This window comes from Balaenoptera acutorostrata, chromosome 5, assembly GCF_949987535.1.
Source record: "Balaenoptera acutorostrata chromosome 5, mBalAcu1.1, whole genome shotgun sequence".
In the NCBI taxonomy this organism is placed as follows: domain Eukaryota; kingdom Metazoa; phylum Chordata; class Mammalia; order Artiodactyla; family Balaenopteridae; genus Balaenoptera; species Balaenoptera acutorostrata.
In genome coordinates, this window is record NC_080068.1 from 107,718,203 (window position 1) to 107,738,190 (window position 19,988).

The window sequence follows — 19,988 nt, forward strand, 5'->3', positions numbered from 1 at the left end:
TATAGGATTGCTCTTGCAGCCCAACAAACACAGAGCAATGAATCTTTCCGTCCTTGGGATCAACCCATCCTTGCCTTCAGCTGCTCCTTCCAACAAGATGCAGCTGTCCTTTCCTTCACATTCACTACCTTCCATTTCACTTGATCTATTTTGATTCCCAACGTCTTTCTTCCGAAAGTTTGGGAGGGATCAGTCATATGAGCAGGTGCCTTTTCCTGGAGATGCTCCCCCACCCACCTGCTCACCCTAGAATAACAACAGCAACAACATCCGAAAGTAACTTCTCTTCTCCAGGATTTGCTCCTGGGCTTGACTTCTACCAGCTGGTGTCCTGGCCTCCTCAGCTGCCCCACCCAATCCGTTCTCCTGGGAGGCTTGGTGCAGAGGCAGGTCTCCTGGGATCAGGAATGGCTGTCTCCTCCTCCGAGGTTGTAAGAAAGTGGACCTGGTCTCAGACCACTGCGGAAGGAGCCTCATTTCCCGCGGGTGCTCCAGGGATCACTCCACAACCCAGCATTTCTTCCTTGCCAGCCCCTTGCAAATTACCACCCAGATGTGAGACAGCCCGAGTGTGGTCTAGGTGGGGACGCTGTCCGCCTCTCAATCCTTGATCTACAATGGCCCAGGTGCAGTCAAGCTCTGGGACTTTCACCTTCAAGAGTGATGGAGCCTGTGGCTTCCCCCTTGTAAATCTGAGGTCCCGGGGTCCACTGTCCACAGTGGGCGAGGCTCCAGCCCTCTCTCTCTGGCCATCAGCTGCTGAATTCAGCTGCACACAGATCTGGAGGGTTTTGTTGACTGGGGCTTGACTTTGGGTTCAGATCACAGGGACATTTGCAAGTCACTCTGGCTGATAGACTCCAGGATGCACACGGCACAGTTCATGGAGACATATGTACACAGTCAGTGTCTAGCCGGGCGCACACACCACAGCTAGGGGAGGCATGCTGTGCAGGGACAAGGATGCAGTCTGTCCCCAGACAGTGCAGCGGCCCTCCAATCAATCCATTTCTAGTAATTGCACTTAGTTTCCTGGTATTCAGGTCTCTGCCCCTCGGGCTCTTGAAGGTGCCACAGTGGGGACTTGGATGTGGCCCTGAGCTTGACAAATTCCCCATCATCCTTGCAGAGCTCCTACAGCTCGGCCCAGCCAGGACCCAGCCATAGATCCTAAATGCCTCCCGTTCAAGCTGTCGTGTAGTATCTGTGAATTCTGGTTTCAGTCTCTGGGCTTGGAATAGCTTGTTTTGCTGTTGAATTTTGGTTTGAGTGGGGTTGGGTTTGCCATAGGACTCAGTTTATTCCATAAGCTCTTTTTCTATCCTGGAAAATTAAAAAATAATTTGAAATGACACAAGAACCAAGGGTGAGAGTGGCTGGGGAAGCCCATGGCTTATCTGCCCTCACCTGTTCCCATCACTGTCCTGAACTCTCCAGCTAAGCCCACTGAGGGACCTTCCCTGACAATCCAGGGAGCAAGGAAATAGGGTTCAGATGGCCTGTCTCTCAGCACCCACCCCCAACCCACTATGGCGACCCCCACTCCCAGTCTGATCAGACCTGGGATCATTCCTTTATTTGCTGCACAAGCACGGAATGAGCATCAACCATGTGCCAAGCGCTGTCCTAGGACCGGGGCACAGAGGATCCAAGGAAGAGCCCTGTGTGCAGGGGTTGGGCTCAGGGTATCCACAAGGACATCAATCAGGGACACAGTGTCAGAGCTCAGCCTGGGGGTCCAGGCAGCTAGTAGGCTGTGGGCATCCTCAGAATTCACAGGGCCCTCACCTGGGCTGGATTCAGCAGCAGAATTCTAGACTCTAGGGGCCCTGGCAGACCCCAGTCCATGGTGGGCACTCAGAACAGGGGGAATGGGGGAGGCCTGGGTGCCAAAGCAGGAACTCAGGATGAGACACGCAGGGTCCAATGATCAGGGAAGGACCAGCTGCCAGGATGGCATCAAAACCAGGCCTGGGGTCCAGGGCAGGGGGTGGGGGAGAGGCAAGGAGCTTGGGCTCTTTACACAGGCTTCCTGGGCATTTTGTATGCAGGTCATGGACTTGCCCATCAGCCTCCTACTCCTGCAGACCCCTGATCCCAGAAGCCCACTCTGATCTGGACCCTACGGTGAATTTACTGTCCCACAGGCAATAGAGAGCACCAAAAACCGAAGCCAAAATAGAAAGAACCTTTGGAAAAAGCCACAACCGCCTTCTCAAGATAAAATACAACAGGGGGACAACCAGGTCCCCACTGTCCAATCTTATTCACAGAGAGCTCCCTGATCTTCCTCTCAAGGGTGGAACTCGCCAGTGACCCCCGGATGCCCCGGGGCCAGTGAGCCTGACGAGGACCAATCCACCACAAGGCCACCTTCCATGGCACCTAAAGGAATGTTACAGTCAGAGCTGGGAGGAAATCTCCTTTTTAGAAAAAGCATTTTTATCAATGAAAATGAAAGGATACCAACCCGAGTTCTTGGCTCACTGAAGTCATCAAGGCCACAGAATGAATGCTAGTGAGAAAAACAAAAAAAGGAACAAAAACTATAAAATAAGACCAAAAGAAAATGAGGGGGAAAAAAAGAAAAGAAAAAAAGATGTAAGATATGTAGTATGGAACTCAATGACAGCATTTCACAAGAACTACACCACTGGGGTTGGGTTTGGAAAGAGAAACAGGAAGTCAGTGGGCTTTAGGAGCTGATTTCACCTGAGAAACCCATCCTATGGGATGTCTCACCCAGGGTGGGTTGTCCCTACACAGTCCCCAAACATCTGGCTAATTTAGACAGGGGAGATGTACACCATGGACCAGGGCTTTTTGGTGCAGAGGTGTGACTTTCTTGAAGAACCTGGCAGGACAGTATATATAGAGGAAGAACTCTCCAATAGTCATAGTTGATGGTCCCACCAAAGGCTAGGTGTGACATGCGTACAAGGATCAAGGAAGATTACACCCAGGTCACAGGTCATCCAGTCTGACCTGCAGGCTGGCCCCTACACCATCCCTGACAGGGCCCACTCTCCCGAGAGATTCCACTGTTTAAAATCTTTTGTGCCATTTGATTAGTCTACTTTAAAAAGAAGAAAATTGCAGAAAAAAATGGCTTTAAGGGAATGAAAAATTATACAGGTCAGTTTGAGAGTAGAGTTTTTTCCCTTAGTTTATTTATTACTTGCTTTCTTCAAAAAGAATTGCTGGTGATTAGGTGAAACATGTCTGAACATTATCCGGGGCTTTTGAAAATAATTCATTATTTTTTTCCAAATCAAGGTAATAGCTCCCCTAAATTGTTATTGAAAAAATGAAAATCCAAACAGACAGCCACCAAATTTTAAACAAAATTTAGAATCATTGGAAGTTAGAGCTAGAAGGGGCTTTTAGAATCACCTAGCTCTTCATGTTCTACATGAGGAAACGGAGGCCCGGGGAAGGGGAGGTCCTTGCCAAGACCAGCCTGTGGAGTGTGGCAGGGACAGAGTTCCTGCCCACTGACCATGGTGGCTGGAGTTATTCTTCCACCAGCCCAGGCCAATAGTGCCCGCGGGGAAATCCTTGAAGTATCCTTGAGATCCCCTCGCTCCTCAAAATAACCTTGGAAGCTGGGGAGGGGGGATGGCATGCAGCAGATGGGCACTCTAGGAATCTGCTTAGACCGAATTTCCATGGGATTTCCAGGGCGCCGACAGGAGAACTGGCCCAAGTCCTCCAGCCAAGACCCTCTGCTGCCCCCCTGCTGGTTGTGCAGGCTGGGAGGCCCCAGGGCTCCAGGTGCAGATGGGAAGATGCCGGGAAGGTGAATGAACCTGTGTAATAGCTGACTCCCAGGAGAGAAGGCTGGTGTACCATCTGAAGAGCTCTTCTGTCTCTTTGGGCCATTGTGTTTGATTCCCTCTAGACAGAGCGGGCTGTCCTCCCCTTTGTAGATAGCCCTGAATCTGCTCTCTGGTGGCTTTCATGACTTTGGCCTTACTCTGTCCATGGAATGAGACGGCTTCCTCTCTCCAAAGACCAGCCTCAGGTACCTGAAGCCCAGAAACGCCCTTTCTCCACCTGCTGCCCCGGGGTGACGACACATCACCCGTCAAGCCTCCTGGGGCACATTGTCCCCAGCAGACCACCCCGATGGGGTCAGAGCCCTTCACCTGTTCCCACATGTGAGCATACCTCTGCGATATAAAATGTGCAGTTGTGGGTTTTCTCTCTACTCATCTATTACTCATTCTGCAGACATTTGCTGATGCCCTATTCTGTGGCAAGAACTGTCTTGGATAAAGAGACGAATAAAAGCTAGTGGATGGACGGGAAGTGGTAAGTGCCCTGACAAAGATGCCGCATGTGTGGACTCATTTGTCCGTCTGGACCAGCAACGTGTGGCGGGGGCACTGGTGTGACCTCCCTGGAGACCCCGGGTGTCCCTTTCCAGCTGTGGGATCATGGACAAGTGTCTGAATCTTTCTCAGGCTCAGCGTTCTCACCCTTAAAATGGTGATAACCGTAGGGAGACAATGGGGCTGGGTGTCAGCCATACTTCCTGCTGGAGGGAGGAGACTTCCAAGAACACTCACTCGTTTTGGGCATAAATGTCGTTTAAGGTGAATGAGTCCAATGTCTGTGGCTGGTTTATGGCTCACAAAAGATGGTGAGGTAGTGTCAGGGGGCTTCACCGGAAGGTCTTTTGTGGAAAAAAAAAAAAAGACACCACCCTCCTCCCTCACACACAGTTGATCCCAGACTGTACTTTTCTTCCCTAGAAAAGTACTTGATGGGGCTACCTATTTCTTGGACTGCCAGTTTGGGGGACATGGGCAGAGAAGGGAGGGCTGGAGACAGAGCCCACTCCTTGGGTTTCATGAAACTGACAGGAAAAGAGAATATTCCATGTGAGCGACTCATGGAGAGAAGCCCAGGGGGTGGTCTGAGCTCACACCACTCACCTTTTCCTCCAGCTCTTTCAGATGTCGCTTCTGGACCTCCAGTTTATCCTCCAATTCTCGGATTCTCTGCAACACATTAAGTTCTGTATCAGAAAAAGTAAAATTTCCAGGTTCAAACCTTACTCTTTGTTGTTTATCGTGGTGTGGCGTATAAGCAGTGACACATACAGATACTAAGTGGGCAGCTTGACTAACGTTTATACGTGCGCAGGCCTGTCTCTCCACCCCCTGAATCAAGACTGAGGGCTTCTCCAGCACCCAGGAGGCTCCCTCAGGCCCCCATGTGACTCTATTCTGACCTCTGTCACTAAAAGTAGATTTTGCCTGTTCTTGAAATGCATGGTAATGGAATTACCATGCATACTCTTAAGTGCATACTCTTAAGACAGGATCTTTTTAAAACATAAACATCAAGACTAGACCAAGACACAGAGGTGCCTTGGGTAGGTTAATAAAGATCATGGATCTGAAGTAGCACCAAATAACTTGTCCAAGATTTATTTAGCTGGAGCCTGGGAGCTGGTGCAGAGATGAGTGCCGGTGGTAGGCATGGCTGTAGCATCCGCTCAGATTCTTAGAAGCCCACGTAGCGCTAGGTTTTAGGATGACAAACTGTCCCCATTTGCCTGGGACATTCCCGGTTTTAGCACTGAAAGTCCAGAGTCCTGAGAAACTCATCAGTCCCGGGGAAACAGGGACAGTTGGTCACCGACCTGGCTGTGCACCTGCCGAGTGCCCCTAGGCGTGCACACCAAGCCTCGGTGGTTCATCAATCCGTTCCTTCCAGTTCCACACAGGATCCCACCCAGGGGGTCTGGTAAGTACAACCTTTTCCAGTTTGTCATGTGTCCCATAGCACTCCAACACCCCTCAAGGGCTGATACCCCCAGACAGCTGCCTAGCTGGCTACAGCCTTGCCAGTCCTGAACGTACATGGAGACCTCACTCCTCTGGAGAACGCTGTCGGGCTGAAGGTCGGCGACTCAGGTCAGCCCGAATTAAGCATGTGGACCCATCATCCGTTCAGAGAAGCCTTCTGTCCAGATTCTCAAACTCAGATCAGCATCACCTGGAGGCCCTGCGGATCCCAGGAGCCCTGCCCCAGAGTTTCTGACTCAGCGGTTCAGGGTGGGACCTGAGAAGCTGTATTCCCCACAGGTCCCCAGGTGATGTGGATGCTGCTGGCTGGGGGAACCCACTCTGAGAACCACCACTGTGGGCACATTCACCCACTCGGCAAATATGGCTCAATATGCCCGGGGCCTCGAGGAGTTTGTGGTCCCATCAGGTTCAGACAATGGTATTACGCAAATACGTAGATGGTGCCCTGGATGAATACAGATGTCACGGAGAGAGTCGAGCAGGGGTAGGGAAGGAATGGGGTGCTATTTCATATAGGTGCTCAGGGAAGATCACACTTGAGCAGAGGTGAGGGGGGTAAGGAGTTGAAGTGTGGGCTGGGGAGTCCAGAGGAAACACAAAACCCAGCCCACTGTGGTTTTCCAGACGCCAAAGAGGGAAGGGAACTCCAGGCAAAAGGAATGGTGTGTGTGTGTGCAGGCAGCTGGGAGTGCAGGGGGGCAGAGCTCAGAGGGTCTGGAATGTCCCGATGAGGAGCTTGCAGGTTTGGGGGTGTCATGGAGAACTCGTGAAGGATTTCAAGAAAGGAAATAATGAGATTTTGATTTTGGAAAGATCACACTGGCAGCAAAACAGAAGATGGATTGGCACGGAAGAGAGATGAAAAATACTTCTGCTCTCAGATATGTGACCTTGGGCAAGTAGTTCAGCCTCTCTGGCCTTGGTTTCCTTATCTGTAAATTGGGGGTAATAGTGTTGCCCACATCTGAGGACTTAGCAAGTGAATCTGTGCAAAGTACTTATAGCAAAGTCGGCAGAGAGTACGTGCTCTATAAAGGACGAGAAACCCAGTATGTTTCTAATTCTCTTCCACCTGAGGGAGACTGTGACCGCCCTCCAGAGACCCCCTTGCAAGGCGGGCAGGCAGAGAGCATCTGAGAACGAGCACAGAACTCGGCTAGACCCTTGCTTGGATCCCGGGCCCCAAATTTACCAGCAGGTGGACTTTGGAGAGTCATGTAATCCAATAATCTGTGTGGAATGCCTCTTCTGTAATAACTGCACAGTGACCCTGTGACCCTAGGGGTGAAATGGGGACCTGGGGGAAAGTGCCTTGTAAATCACAATGCCACGTGGAGGGAGGACAATGCTTTACAGCTTTTGAAGGATTTGCAAAAATCTCCCAGGAACAACTTCTGGGCTTTAAAAATCAGCCTGAGTCCATTTGTATCATTTTTTTAGATTCCAAATATAAGTGATATCATATGATATTTATTTTTCTCTGACTTACTTAGTATGATAATCTCTAGGTCCATCCTTGTTGCTGCAAATGGCATTATTTCATTCTTTTTTATGGCTGAGTAATATTCCATTGTATATATGTACCACATCTTCTTTATCCATTCATCAGTTGATGGACATTTAGGTTGCTTCCATGTCTTGGCTATTGTAAATAGTGCTGCAATGAACACTGGGGTGCATGTATCTTTTCAAAGTATGGTTTTCTCCGGATATATGCCCAGGAGTGGGATTGCTGGGTCATATGGTAGCTCTATTTTTAGTTTTTTTGAGGAACCTCCATACTGTTCTCCATAGTGGCTGTACAATTTACATTCCCACTAACAGTGCAGGAGGGCTCCCTTTTCTCCACACCCTCTCCAGCATTTATTGTCTGTAGACTTTTTAATGATGGCCATTCTGACCAGTGTGAGGTGATACCTCATTGTAGTTTTGATTTGCATTTCTCTAATAATTAGTGATGTTAAGCATCTTTTCATGTGCTTTTTGACCATCTGTATGTCTTCTTTGGAGAAATGTCTATTTAGATCTTCTGCCCATTTTTTGCACTTATTTACAAAACAGAAACAGACTTACAGACTTTGAAAACAAACTTATGGCTACCAAAAGGGAAAGATGGGGCTTCCCTGGTGTCGCAGTGGTTAAGAGTCTGCCTGCCAATGCAGGGGACACGGGTTCGAGCCCCGGTCTGGGAAGATCCCACATGCCGCGGAGCAACTGGGCCCGTGAGCCACAACTACTGAGCCTGCACGTCTGGAGCCTGTGCTCCGCAACAAGAGAGGCCGCGACAGTGAGAGGCCCGTGCACCGCGATGAAGAGTGGCTCCCGCTTGCCGCAACTAGAGAAAGCCCTCGCACAGAAACGAAGACCCAACACAGCCAAAAAATAATAATAATAATAATAAATAAATAAATAAAATTTTTTTAAAAAAGAAAAAAAAAAGGGAAAGATGGGGGGAAGGGATAAATTAGGAGTTTGGGATTAACATATACACACTAATATATATAAAATAGATCATCAACAAGGACCTACTGTATAGCACAGGGAACTCTACTCAATATTCTGTAATAACCTATATGGGAAAAGAATCTGAAAAAAATGGATATATGTATATGTATGATTGAATCACTTCGCTGTACACCTGAAACTAATACAACATTGTAAATCAACTATGCCCCAATATGAAATTTTTAAAAAAGATTAAGTGGAAAAAAAGTAAATAGATATTTTTATTTAAAAAAATCAGCCTGAGAAGCTGATTCTCATTCTAGTCTTTCCTGAATTTTTTTTAATAACCAGGGTCAGTCTCTCATCCAGTCATGGGAGGCTGGAAGGGGCAGTGCTTAAGAGCTTTGTCATCTGATGACATGGGTTCACATCCCAGCTCTGCCACTTCCTGGCTGTGTGACCTTGGGCAAGTTGCTTACCCTCTCTGAGAACTCACCTCACCTGTGAAACTGCATCAGTGGTTCCCACTCAGAGGGTTGGTGTGACCATCAGTGAACCAACGTTTATGGAGCCCCTTCTATGTGCCATCACTGACCTGTCTCCCTGCACTGGACTATAAGCTTCATGAGAGCAAGTGCTGTATCCCCAGCGCCTAGAACAGGGCCTGGTATGTAGATGTTAGAAAAATTGCAAATGAAAATGGTGTGACATAGAGCAGGAGAAGCTCGTGAGAGAGGCAGCCGATGCATTTGTAGAGGTGAGCACAGGGCCCAGGGGGCTCAGGGTGTGAGGCTAAGCAACCCGGACTTCATCTTCTGGGCACGGGGGAGCCAGGGAGGGTCTTTGGGGAGGGGTGGTGCTATGCCGTGTTAGGAAGGCTTCTGCGGTGCAGTGGATGGATTGGCAGGGAGAGGGGCAGTGAGGGGTGAGGGTGGTACTGCAATTGCTTGTGGTCCCAGCAGATATCTGTGGTGCAGGCCAGCTGGTGCTGGGGAATGAAACCTGGCGAGGGAGAGGACAAAGCAAGTTTATATGAGTGGATCAACTCCAATCTTCACTCCGGGAGAACATCTTGCAAATGTGCAGAATCATTCTGTTGGGAAAGGTACCATGGACTGATTGATTTTTTTCCTGCACCCACTTTTCCCCTTACTTAATAGGGCTTGAAAACTGAAATGCCCACTGGGGCCAGGCTGATGACGTCACATCACTGCATCCCATGGGCCAAATGCAGGCAAAACGGACAGGGGCCGTCCAGGGCAAACTGGGACACATTCTTCCCATCAACGCAGGCAGCTGGTGCTCCAGGCCGGGTCAGATACAGCTGAGCGCTGCCAGAATGCCTGGCAGTGCTGTGCTGTGTTGTGTTGTGTTGTGTGTGTGTTGTACTATGTTGTGCTGTGTGTGCTGTACTGTGTTGTGTTGTGTGTGTTGTGCTGTGTGTGCTGTGTCATGTGTTGTGTGTGCTGTGCTGTGTTCTGAAAGTTGTGTGGTGTGTGTGCTGTGAGTTGTGTGCGATATGTACTGTGTTGTGCATTGTGTGTGCTGTGTCGTGTTTTGTATGCTGTGTTGTGTTGTGTGTGCTGTGTGTTATATGTATTGTGTTGTGCATTGTGTGTGTCGTGCCGTGTTGTGTTGCATATGCTGTGTTGTGTTGTGTGTGCTTTGTGTTGTGTGTTATATGTATTGTGTTGTGCATTGTGTGTGCTGTGCTGTGTTGTGTTGCGTATGCTGTGTTGTGTGTGCTGTGAGTTGTGTGTTGTATGTATTGTGTTGTGCATTGTGTGTGCTGTGTTGTGTATGCTGTGTTGTGTGTGTGTGCTGTGTGTTGTGTGTGGTGCGTGCTGTGTTGTGCCGCTGTGCTGTGCTTGCACTCAGCATTGTTCTGGGCGCTGGGACACGGCAGCTGCCCTGCCCTCAGAGCCTCGTGGGGAGACAGTCAGCAAAGACCAGGTAGTGAGAAGCGACGGGAAGAAAAGTAAATCAGGGGAGCAGCTGCTTAAGCAAGGCCATGGGGCAGCCGGTCTCAGGTGACATTTGAGGAATGCGTCCCCGGCAGGGGGACAGCAGATGCAAGGCTGGATCTGGGCACAAGGGCTGGGGTGACACGGGGCCGGAGCGCACGCACCAGGGATCTTCTTCCAAGAATGAAGGGAAGACTTGGGGGGTTTCGGGCAGGGCCCATTCCTTCTCACCCTCAGGTGTCCATGTCAAGGTTCCCCCACCAGCAGGGCTCTCCCTGGCTCCCAGCACCCCCCCGTCACGGCCACCCCCTGCCCAGGGCCTGCCTCTGTGTTCACTATACCAGGTGTGAGCTCTACAAGGCCAAGGGCATCTCACTCTCCCTCCTCCCAGTCCTGGAGCACAGCCTGGACCACTCTTGCCTGATCAGCACGTGCTGGGGACTCCAGCAGGGGCCTTGTTACTGTGAGTGACAGAACCTGCAGCGGAGGCCAGGCTGGGTGGGAAAGGCCCAGGGCAGCGGGTAGGAGCTGACTCCTGTCCAGGGCTTAATTCATGGCAGGTTCTCTTCCAAATGCTTCACAGAAATTCTCCATTGACCTCAACCCTTGAGATGTGTGCTGGCAGTGTCCCCATTCTGCAGATGAGGACACCCACCCGTGGCTCACAGAGCTGAGTACCTTGTCTCGTCTTGGGTTACACTGGGCGGGGCCGGGGGAATTTGAATCCAGACCTGTCTGACCCAAGACCCTGTGCTACTAATGCCACATCGTAGCTCTCCATTCGTAGCTTTAAAATGCTCTTTTTTATGTTCCTGGAGGGAAAAAAAATCACTGTGATGCACGTTTGAAATTCTCAGGCTCCTAACGCCCTTCTCCCATTGGAAATGTGGCTTCTTCAAAATTATTTTTTTTTAATGCCAGATTTCTGGAGAATCTATCAAATTCAGGACAAACACTTGCCAAAGACAAATAGTAAACCTCAGGGAATTAGTATGATGTGAACTCAGAACTGGCCCCTAGTGGAATGGCCACTGCTTCCTAAAGCAGGTTGGCCTTAATCAAGTTGTTTTGGTCCCTGGGCCTGTTTCCCATCAATTAAACTGGGTCGAACACTTAGATAGCCAAGAGTTTTACAAGCCATGTGATACTCTACAAACTGGGTTTTTAACAATGCTCATTACAACTATTGTTTCAGGTTGACGGTCTCTTTTAAAAATCCTGTATGTGGTGGGAACTGCTTTTGAAAACTACAGCTGATGAACAATGTAAACATTTTCTCCAGCATAGTAAACCTGTTCCCACCTCAGGGCCTTTGTCCTTGCTGTTCTCTCTTCAAATAGTTGAATGGCTCACCTCTCGCATCATTTTAGCCTCAAGTCTCACCGTTTCTGATATCTACATGCATGTTGCTTGTTTCCCCTCAGTGAGATATGAAAAGACACCCTCCAGGAAAGCAGGGACTTTGCCCACTGCTCCATCTCCAGCGGCCAGACCTGTGCCCAGCACATGACTGGTGCCCAGTGATAAGCTGTTGAATGAAAGCTCAAGACAGGAGGGTCTCTCTGTCCCCAGCATCATGCTGTCATGGGGCTTGTTGTAAGGGAAGTCTCTCTACCCAGGCATCACCTGGATGAACCAAATCCAGCCCATTCTTTTAAAGGAAACACCCAGTAAAACAGATGTACTCTGAACTCTGAGCATCTTTTGCGAAGGCACTGAGATGCTGGCTGGGGCTCCTGCTTCTTGCTGCTCTTACACGTGTGATGCTGGGCTGGGAGAGGGGGGAGCAAGAATCTGTGAACGTCATGGCATCATCGGTTACATCTGTGCCACACTGGGAGAGTTTGGCCAAGCATTTCTGCCTACAGGGTGACACAGGACCCTTAAGACAAAGCCTGGAGCTGGAGCTGCTCCGAACCACCCACAAAGAACAGGAGGCCAGGAGGGTGTAGCCCTGCTGACAGTTCTGGAGCTGAGCCCAGAGAAGGGAGGAGGTGGAACCTTTCCCCTGGATTCTGTGGCATGATGTGATGGAGGAGGGGCTCACCTGAGCTGAGTCAGGGAAGAAGGCATGAGAACTCATTTCCTTACAAAGCCAACAACGTAATGGGAACCCTGCTATGGACTGAATTGTGACCCCTCTAAATTCTTATGTTGAAGCCCTAATGAGGTCATAGGTGGGGCCCTAATCTGGTAGGATTGGTGGTCTTATAAGAAAAGGACAATCTCTCTCCCTCCCATCTTTGCCCCAATCTGCCCCCTGCATCCCCCTTGCCATGTGGGGTCACAGAGAGAAGGTGGCCGTCTGCAAACCAGGAAGAGAGCCTTCACCAGCAACCCAATCAGCCAGGCCTTGATTTTGGATATCCAGCCTCTGTTGTTTAAGCCATGCAGTCTGTAGTATTTTGTTATGGCAGCCCAAGTAAACTAATACAGACATTTACACCCCTCTCTAATTCACAGCCACGTATCTCTCAGACTAACTAGCATTTAACAACTTAACTTGCACAGAAATCTCCTGGCAATCTTGTAGACACAGAATCCTATTCAGTAGGTCTGGGGTGGGCCCTGAGAGTCTGCATTTCTAAGAGCTCCCAGGAGATGCTCCATGGACCACACTTTGAGTAGCCAGGGTGGACAGGACAGAACGCGGCCCCGGGTGTCAACATCCACGTTTGTAATTATATAAAGAGAGTCCTCCTTCTACTAGACACCTCCCACGCACCAGGCACTCACTAACTGCTTTGCATGTCCTATCTCATAAATGCCTCAGAGTGATATATCATCTGTCATTGGTATTGGCTGACAGACGCATATCAGTGTATATTAATGAGAGTGAGGGCAGCCTTCATTTTCAGTGGGAGGAAGAGTATCTACCATTTACCCTCAGCAGAATTCTCAACTGATTTGAAAATGTTCCAGAGATAAAGGAAAAGCAGCTAGCAGCCGTGGGTCAAGCTCTTAGTCAACTTTCCCCATGCTTAGGTACATGCAATTTACTACATAGGCCAAGAGAAATATAAAAGGAAGTGATTGGTCCTATATGATGTTATACAAACACTCCAAAACACTTGTATTTTAAATGATTTTCTTCTTTAAGGGAGCCTAGTCCTCAATCGGCCACACAGCCAGCATGGCTTGCTTTCTGCTTTTTTTTTTTTTTTTTTTTAATCACCTGAGTCCCTTTTTCTCTTAGTATGTGGGACATGGTGCTTTTCAGGGAGTCACGGCCACATGCGGCATTGCCCTTTGTCTTTAGGATGTGCTCACTGGCCCATCCATCATACGTTCTGGACTTAGGCTATAACCAGCACCTTCGTGAGATCTGGGTCCTCAGGTGGGCAATGACTTTTTGGTTCAAATGCACAAATGCTCTGCTTTGAGCTGGATTTGCTGAACACGAAATCAACCCCTTCATTCACACTCAGTTGGCAAGTCCTGCAAACGACACCCAGTGCTGGGCACTAGCTAAGCCAGCACCCAGCTCCTAGCCTGGTCTGGCCCTGGTCCTGCTACACCTACTGACAGTCTACACTTGGCAATAATAACGCTGCCTACACTTACTGAGAGCACTTTCCATGTAATAGTTCACTTAAACCTTACAGCATCCCAGTGAGTAGGCATTATCACCATCTCAGGAAAGTGAGACCCAGAGAGGTTAAGTCACTTGTCCAAAGCCACACAGCCAAAAAGTGGGAAAACAGGGTTCAAAGCCAGGCTATCTGGTCCCAGGGTCTGTTTTTTCAACCACTGCTACCCCAGCTGACCACCCCTGCTCTGCTGCTGTCTGAAACACTGCTCCCCCAATGGTCACGTGGCTTCTTCCTATTTACCTTCAAAACCTGGCTCAGCTGGGCCCTCCATCGGGACCTTCACAGCTTGCCCTGGGAAGGGACCTCCCCGCACCCCCGGCACTTTGTGCGCACTGACTGAAGAGCCCCAGTCACGCTAGATGCTCAGGATCTGTCCCGTGGGGTGCGGTCACCTCAGGGGACTTTTCACTAGCGATGTGACCATAACGGAGATGGTTCAGTGACAGTGTCCTTGTCACACCCCCTCCATGCTTTTCCCTTCTCTCCCCTCCATCTCCATCCTCTCCCTCCTGGTGTCCCCAGCATTCCTAGCATGTGCCAGACATCATACCGGCTCAGGAGCTATGCCCATCAGAGCCAGGTCACTCAGGAGCTGGCGAGCAGATCACATTGGCACAGAGGGGGCAGTGCGGGAGCCCAGGCGGAGGGTCGCGGGGGATGCCCGAAGTCCTTTCACCCAAATCAAGTGTGGAATGAAGAGTTCGCCGTCATAACCTCCAGTTACCCTTTCCCCCTTCATCACGGCCCTTTCACTCCTCAACCCAATGCAGTCGGCTGTGCCCCCCACACCCCTTCCTCAAACCCACCAGGGATCTTTGCTTCTCAGTCCTAATGGGGGCTTCCGCTGCTTCGGACACAGCGCTCTACCTGCTCCTTCTTCCAATTCTCTGTCTCTGTCTCTGTCTCTCTCCTTCTGTGACATCGACCCCCACTGGTTATCTAGATCCTTCCTCACAGACAGGACTCCTTATGAGCTGTGTGACCTTTAGGCACATGAGTTAACCTTCCTGAGCCTCAGTTTTCTCATCAGGAAAATGGACATAATCGTCCCACCCACAGGTGTGCCGTGAGGTAAAGGATCTAAAACAGTGAGCGCCCAATGAATGCCAGAGCTACTGCTGCGTCCTCATCTTCGTCCCCCTCACGAGTCCTGGGAAGCTGGTCCCCGTGCGCTCGGCAGCACATGACGTTCGCACAGGACCCCAAATACATTTCGGAATACATTTAGGTTTTCAGAGGTAACAACTAATACAGCTTCCAGGTCCAGTCCTCAAAGTAGCCGTCATCACGAGATCAGCCCCAAAGCAAACCGTCCAGCCCGCGCCTCCTGGTTACAAGAACCTGAGTTTAAACAGAACACAAATGCTGGAGGAAGAGGGGACGCCTTGCTTTGGTTTGTGTTACCATTCAGCAGGGGTGGGGACTGTGTTGTTTAAGTGTGTGATTAGAAACAGTTGGCGGTATAGTGGGCCCGGGAGCCCCGCATCTCCCCATCACCGAGGATTCACCTGTGGGCTATGAGGGCGTCCACGGGAAGACCTCCCTGCTTCACGGGAACTTGATTTCCTGCCAGCTCTCCATCGAATGTGCCCGTCAGAGGTGTCAGTGTGCCGACAGGGGACAGGAGGGGTGGAGAAGCGGGGATGGTGGCCAGTGGTGGCCAGTGGCACCCAGCTGGGCCCCTGCCCCTACCTGCTGGGCCTGCTGCAGCAGCTCCATGCGTTCCCGCAGGATCTGGCTGTCAAACTCCCGGCTCTGCCGCAGGATCTGCCTGCGCAGCTTCTCCACGGCGGCCTGCAGGTCCTCCCGCTGGCCCTCGCTCAGCGCCTCGCTGGCCCGCCGCCCGGGCTCCTGCTGCAGCGCATCGTACAGCGTGGCCTCCAGCTCCTGGATTTTCTGAGCGGCCCAAATCACACAGACAGTGGGAGGTCACAGGTGGGTGGACGGGAACCCCTAGGACACTGCAGCCGAGCGAGGCCCAGCTGGGGGATCTTGGGCAGGGAGGGGAGGCATGCAGGGGCCGAGCAGAGCGGCCAGCGGTCTCGGGGGTGGGCGTGGGGGCGAGGGAGCCCCTTTCAGCCCTGTGCACACGGTTTTGAGAACACTTCTTAACTCTATTCAATCAAGACACCCTGCTCTGTAGAGGAGGGGACTAGGGCAATAAGAAGAAGTAGTCATAACCGCCCCTTAAGATGTGTGATTCAAAGAGAGGTTCAACTCAACTGGGCTTTATTTTTGTCTTTGGCTTCCAATTTACTGCCTCCAGCTTGGGAACAAATCTCCCCTTTTATCTCGAGTAGTGTGGAAAATGTGTCCCAAATTGCACACACTTGGCATTCAGCTGCCTAGTTAGAAAAGCAATTTCAACCCCAAGCAAATGGGGACAGTGTCCTCATTGCTCTCTCCTCCCCCTGAAAAGCAAGACACCCCTGGTTAGCAAAGCACATGAGAGATTAGTAGCCAGTGGAGGAGATCCTTGGGAAAGCTCCGAGTTTTCATCATGAGAGGAAGTTATTTCTTTTCAGCCTCACGGCGAGACACTTTAATACATTTACCTTATGGGAATATCTAGGGACAAAAGAGAGAAGTATCTCCTTCTCTGCCATCCTAGATCCCCACCCACGTCCTTTGCTAGGAACAGCTCTTTCTCTTCCAAAGATGCTATAGACCAATCACCCGTTTTAATGGAAGTTGCTGTGAAGACGCAGGAGGAGGTTTGAAGCAGTGGGTCAACACGGGCGGCCCTCTGTGCCTGTGGCCACCTGCTCCTGCAGCCTCCCCAGCTTCAGCAGGGCTGTGCTAACCCCCCCAAGGGAATTCCAGGCCCATCAGACCGATCTTAGCCAGCAGGCATCAAATTCCCCTCTCCTGACCCCAGTCGTCGCCCCTGGGAAACTAGAAGGTGGGAATCTGTCCACTGACACAGCCAAGGGGTCCACAGGGAGCGGGGAGCTTGCCTGTGCCTGCTGGCTGCCCTCTCCGCCTTCAGCAGCTGAGCTCCTAGGAGACCCGCATGTGGCCAGCTTCCAGCCAGGACCCCACCACCCAATTCTGGAAGCTCCACTGTGGCCCTGCACCATCTCACTCAGCTCAACGACAAAGGAACACAGGTATGACTCTGGCACCTGCCGTCCTCCCTTCTGCCTGCGGCCGCGGCACTGCCACCCTCTGGAGCATGTTTCTTCCCTGACTGTTCAGGTCAGCCTAGCGCTGATCACAACTCCAATCTCGTCATGTGCCTGAAATCCCACTTGAGGCTTTGGAATATTCTTTGGGTAAGAATGTCATTTCTACCCAGTGGCAGGATCAGCACGCCCGGGGGCCTCCTCTGTAGAACCTGGACTCAGGGTCCCCCAGGGCCTTTCTGCACATGGCACTTAGAGAGCCAAAGGCAGACACCAAGTTTTCCAAAGTGCGTTGGGAAACACCAGTCTTGCAAGATGTCCCTTGAAAGAGGGCCCCAAGAGCCACTGAACTTGGACACGGCTTGCTCTGTTCCTCTTGAAGTCTCAGCCCATCCTTTAGGACCCAAGAAGTCCTCAGAGTTTTCCAAACTTACTCTCCTGCAGCCACCCCCTCCTTTTTTGGCTGTAAGTTTCTATGTTATCTCCTGAAATCGTATTCCTCAGAACCTTCTGGGGAAGGTCAGGGAAGGACAGAGATGGTGTATAGTGCAGTGGCAAAGGGTGCTTGCAAAAGGACGGAGAATGGACAGAATCAAGGAAAACCCAAAAAAGGGAAAGAGGGAAGAAAAGGGTGAGTATGCTTTCATTTCTAAATTGCCCGTAACAGCGCGTGCCCAGAAGTAAGAACTGGATGGGGAAATGCCACTTCCCGACGAGGCTCAAACCGCCCTGACCTTCTCCATCTGCTGCCCCCTGCCCTGGGGATTCAAGCCTCAGAGCCTGGACACGAAGGGTCGAGGGTCACAGTGAGGTGGACCAGCTTCAAGTCCAGAATCTCCCACCTTTGCTAAGCCCAGCGTCCTACTCTCTGTCTTCATGGAGACGGGGATTTTTAGTTATTGATTCTGCATCTCTTAGGTACAAACCCACTTTGTAAAATGATGTTAGCTACAAATGATCTGAGCAAAGCCTTGCTCCAGGCTTTATATACTCACTGCTTCTTCCTGCAAGAGCGGTGCTGAACTCCAAGTGCACTCTGCTGTGGGGACATCCTGGAAATGCCCCCTCAAAGCCATAGGAACCTGAGCACGGTCCCACCTCATGTTCATCACCGGGAAGTCCAGAACCAGTTCTGTGACCCAGGCACAATGTTGCACAGGACCTCACAAGTAATTCTTGTTCTGATGATCACCCACCCTCCACTCATTGCTTTACCTTTGTTCCTTTGTGACTGTCTCTTTTTGCTATTTATGGGAAAACTTGCTCTGGGCTTTAAGCATAAATAAATATTAATAAGAAAAACTAATAAGCAGAAAGTTTCTTTTCCTTCATCTCAAATGATTACTAGAACTGAATAAGTATGCCTAAAGAAACCATCAAGCTAACTAAATGTTTTTGAAAAATCATGACTGATTTGGAAAAAGTGACAATTTATCTGTATGGTCATTCGGGTTGAAACCAGTCGAAATGTGGAGATGGCATTGGTATCGCGCCACGCAGCATTTCAAGGACCCCAAATGTGCCGTCAGCCCCCAAAGGAAGAGCAGCCTGTAACGCTGAGTCTGAAGAATCAGAACATCCAACCCACTTCCGGTCCTACCAGGTAAGCCTGGTCGAGGGCTTGCTTCCTGTAGTCTAGCTCCTCCTCCAGGTAGCCCTTCTGCCTGCTGAACAGGTCCTGAAAAAGAGGAGGTCCCCAAGGTCAAAATCAATGTGAGAACCCATCACCGGGCAGCTCTTCAGAGCCAACCTACTCACACTTGCTGGACAGTGACGGTCCCACCGAGCTGGGGACCTGCCAAGTGCTTGGGTGAGAAGGGATGTCAGGTCTGCCCTGCTTGCTCCTGCGTGAATCCCCAGCAGGAGCCTCGCTGGCCCAAGAGCCTTGATCAAGCCTGTCCCAACTCCTCCCAGCTTCCTTCCTCTCAGGTGCCTGACCTGGTTCCCACGCCCCGGGCTACAGGAATCCTTCTCGATTCCTCTTGTCACATCCTGGTGGACCCTGGATGCGGCTGGTTCTCAGATGTGGCTCTTCCTCCCCACACCAATGGCATCACCCACCTCCTGATTACTCTCACTGCTGCACGCACCCTCCCCACTCTCCGGTCACTCAGTCCCTGAAAGCGTGATCTCTCCGAAACCCAAATCTCTTTTTTATTACTGATTGGAGGGTTTCAGGGTTAGAGCTCAGCAGTTGCAGCCACTTGATTTTATAGAGGAGGAAACAGAAGGCCAGAGAGGACCAGTGCCTTGCCCTAGATGCCACAGTTCACTGGTGACAGAGGTGGGACTAGACACCCAGGCCTGGTGATTCAGCCCAGGGCTCTTCCCACCCAACAAGCTGCTTCCAGGCCTTAGGCTCTTCCTTCCTCCTTCCCCTCTCATTTCTACCTAGAAAACTCGATTTGGTCTTTGAAGGCTCAAGAACCATCTCTTCTGGGAAGCCTTCTCTGACATCCCCAGGCTGGGTAAGATGGATCCCACTGTACACTCACGGCACCTGGTGAAGAGCTGGCATCACTGTTTATCAGGTACCGCGTGTGCCAAGCACTGCGTGAAAACGGGCCATGTGTCCAGTATCTCTCATCCCTATGGCCCAGCGAGGCTGAGATAGGAAACCCCATTAGCAATGAGGAAGCAGAGTCCAGTGTGTCTCTCCCAAACTCATGTCCAAGAAGGGGCAAGTGAAGCCTGGAGCTCCATCTCGGTGTCCCTGAGCCCCTGGTCCAGGTGCCTCCATGCCACCGAAGTGCCTCTCCTAATGTTCCCACACTACACTGCCGCTGCCAGCTCCCGCGCACACATCCCCAAGGGCTTGCAGGCTAGACAAGGCAGGGACCCCGCTATTCATTACTGAACCCCTAATCCTGGCATAGTGTCCAGGATAGCAGAGGCTCCAAAAATATGTATCAAGTGAATAACTGAGTGAATGGATGATACTTACACAGAAAAGCAATGAGAGCAAAAGCAAAGTTTAGAAATGCATGCAAATCAATACAAAACACATGCAAAGCCTTACTGGGAAGCGGATTATCTGAG

At 50.7% G+C, this 19,988-nt stretch overlaps 1 protein-coding gene across 1 annotated transcript in view; it reads right to left on the minus strand.

The window, feature by feature from the left end:
* Window positions 1-1,240: 1,240 nt before the first annotated feature.
* The window catches only part of JAKMIP1 (janus kinase and microtubule interacting protein 1), a 121,860-nt gene continuing 103,112 nt past the window's right edge, over window positions 1,241-19,988 (minus strand). Inside the window, exons 18-22 of the mRNA XM_057546911.1 lie at window positions 18,550-18,627; window positions 15,517-15,720; window positions 4,941-5,006; window positions 2,471-2,546; window positions 1,241-1,323 (exon numbers count right to left, since the gene is read on the minus strand). Of these exons, the coding sequence (XP_057402894.1) occupies window positions 2,496-2,546; window positions 4,941-5,006; window positions 15,517-15,720; window positions 18,550-18,627 (399 nt within the window). The 3' untranslated portion in view covers window positions 1,241-1,323; window positions 2,471-2,495. The remainder of the gene's footprint in view (window positions 1,324-2,470; window positions 2,547-4,940; window positions 5,007-15,516; window positions 15,721-18,549; window positions 18,628-19,988) is intronic.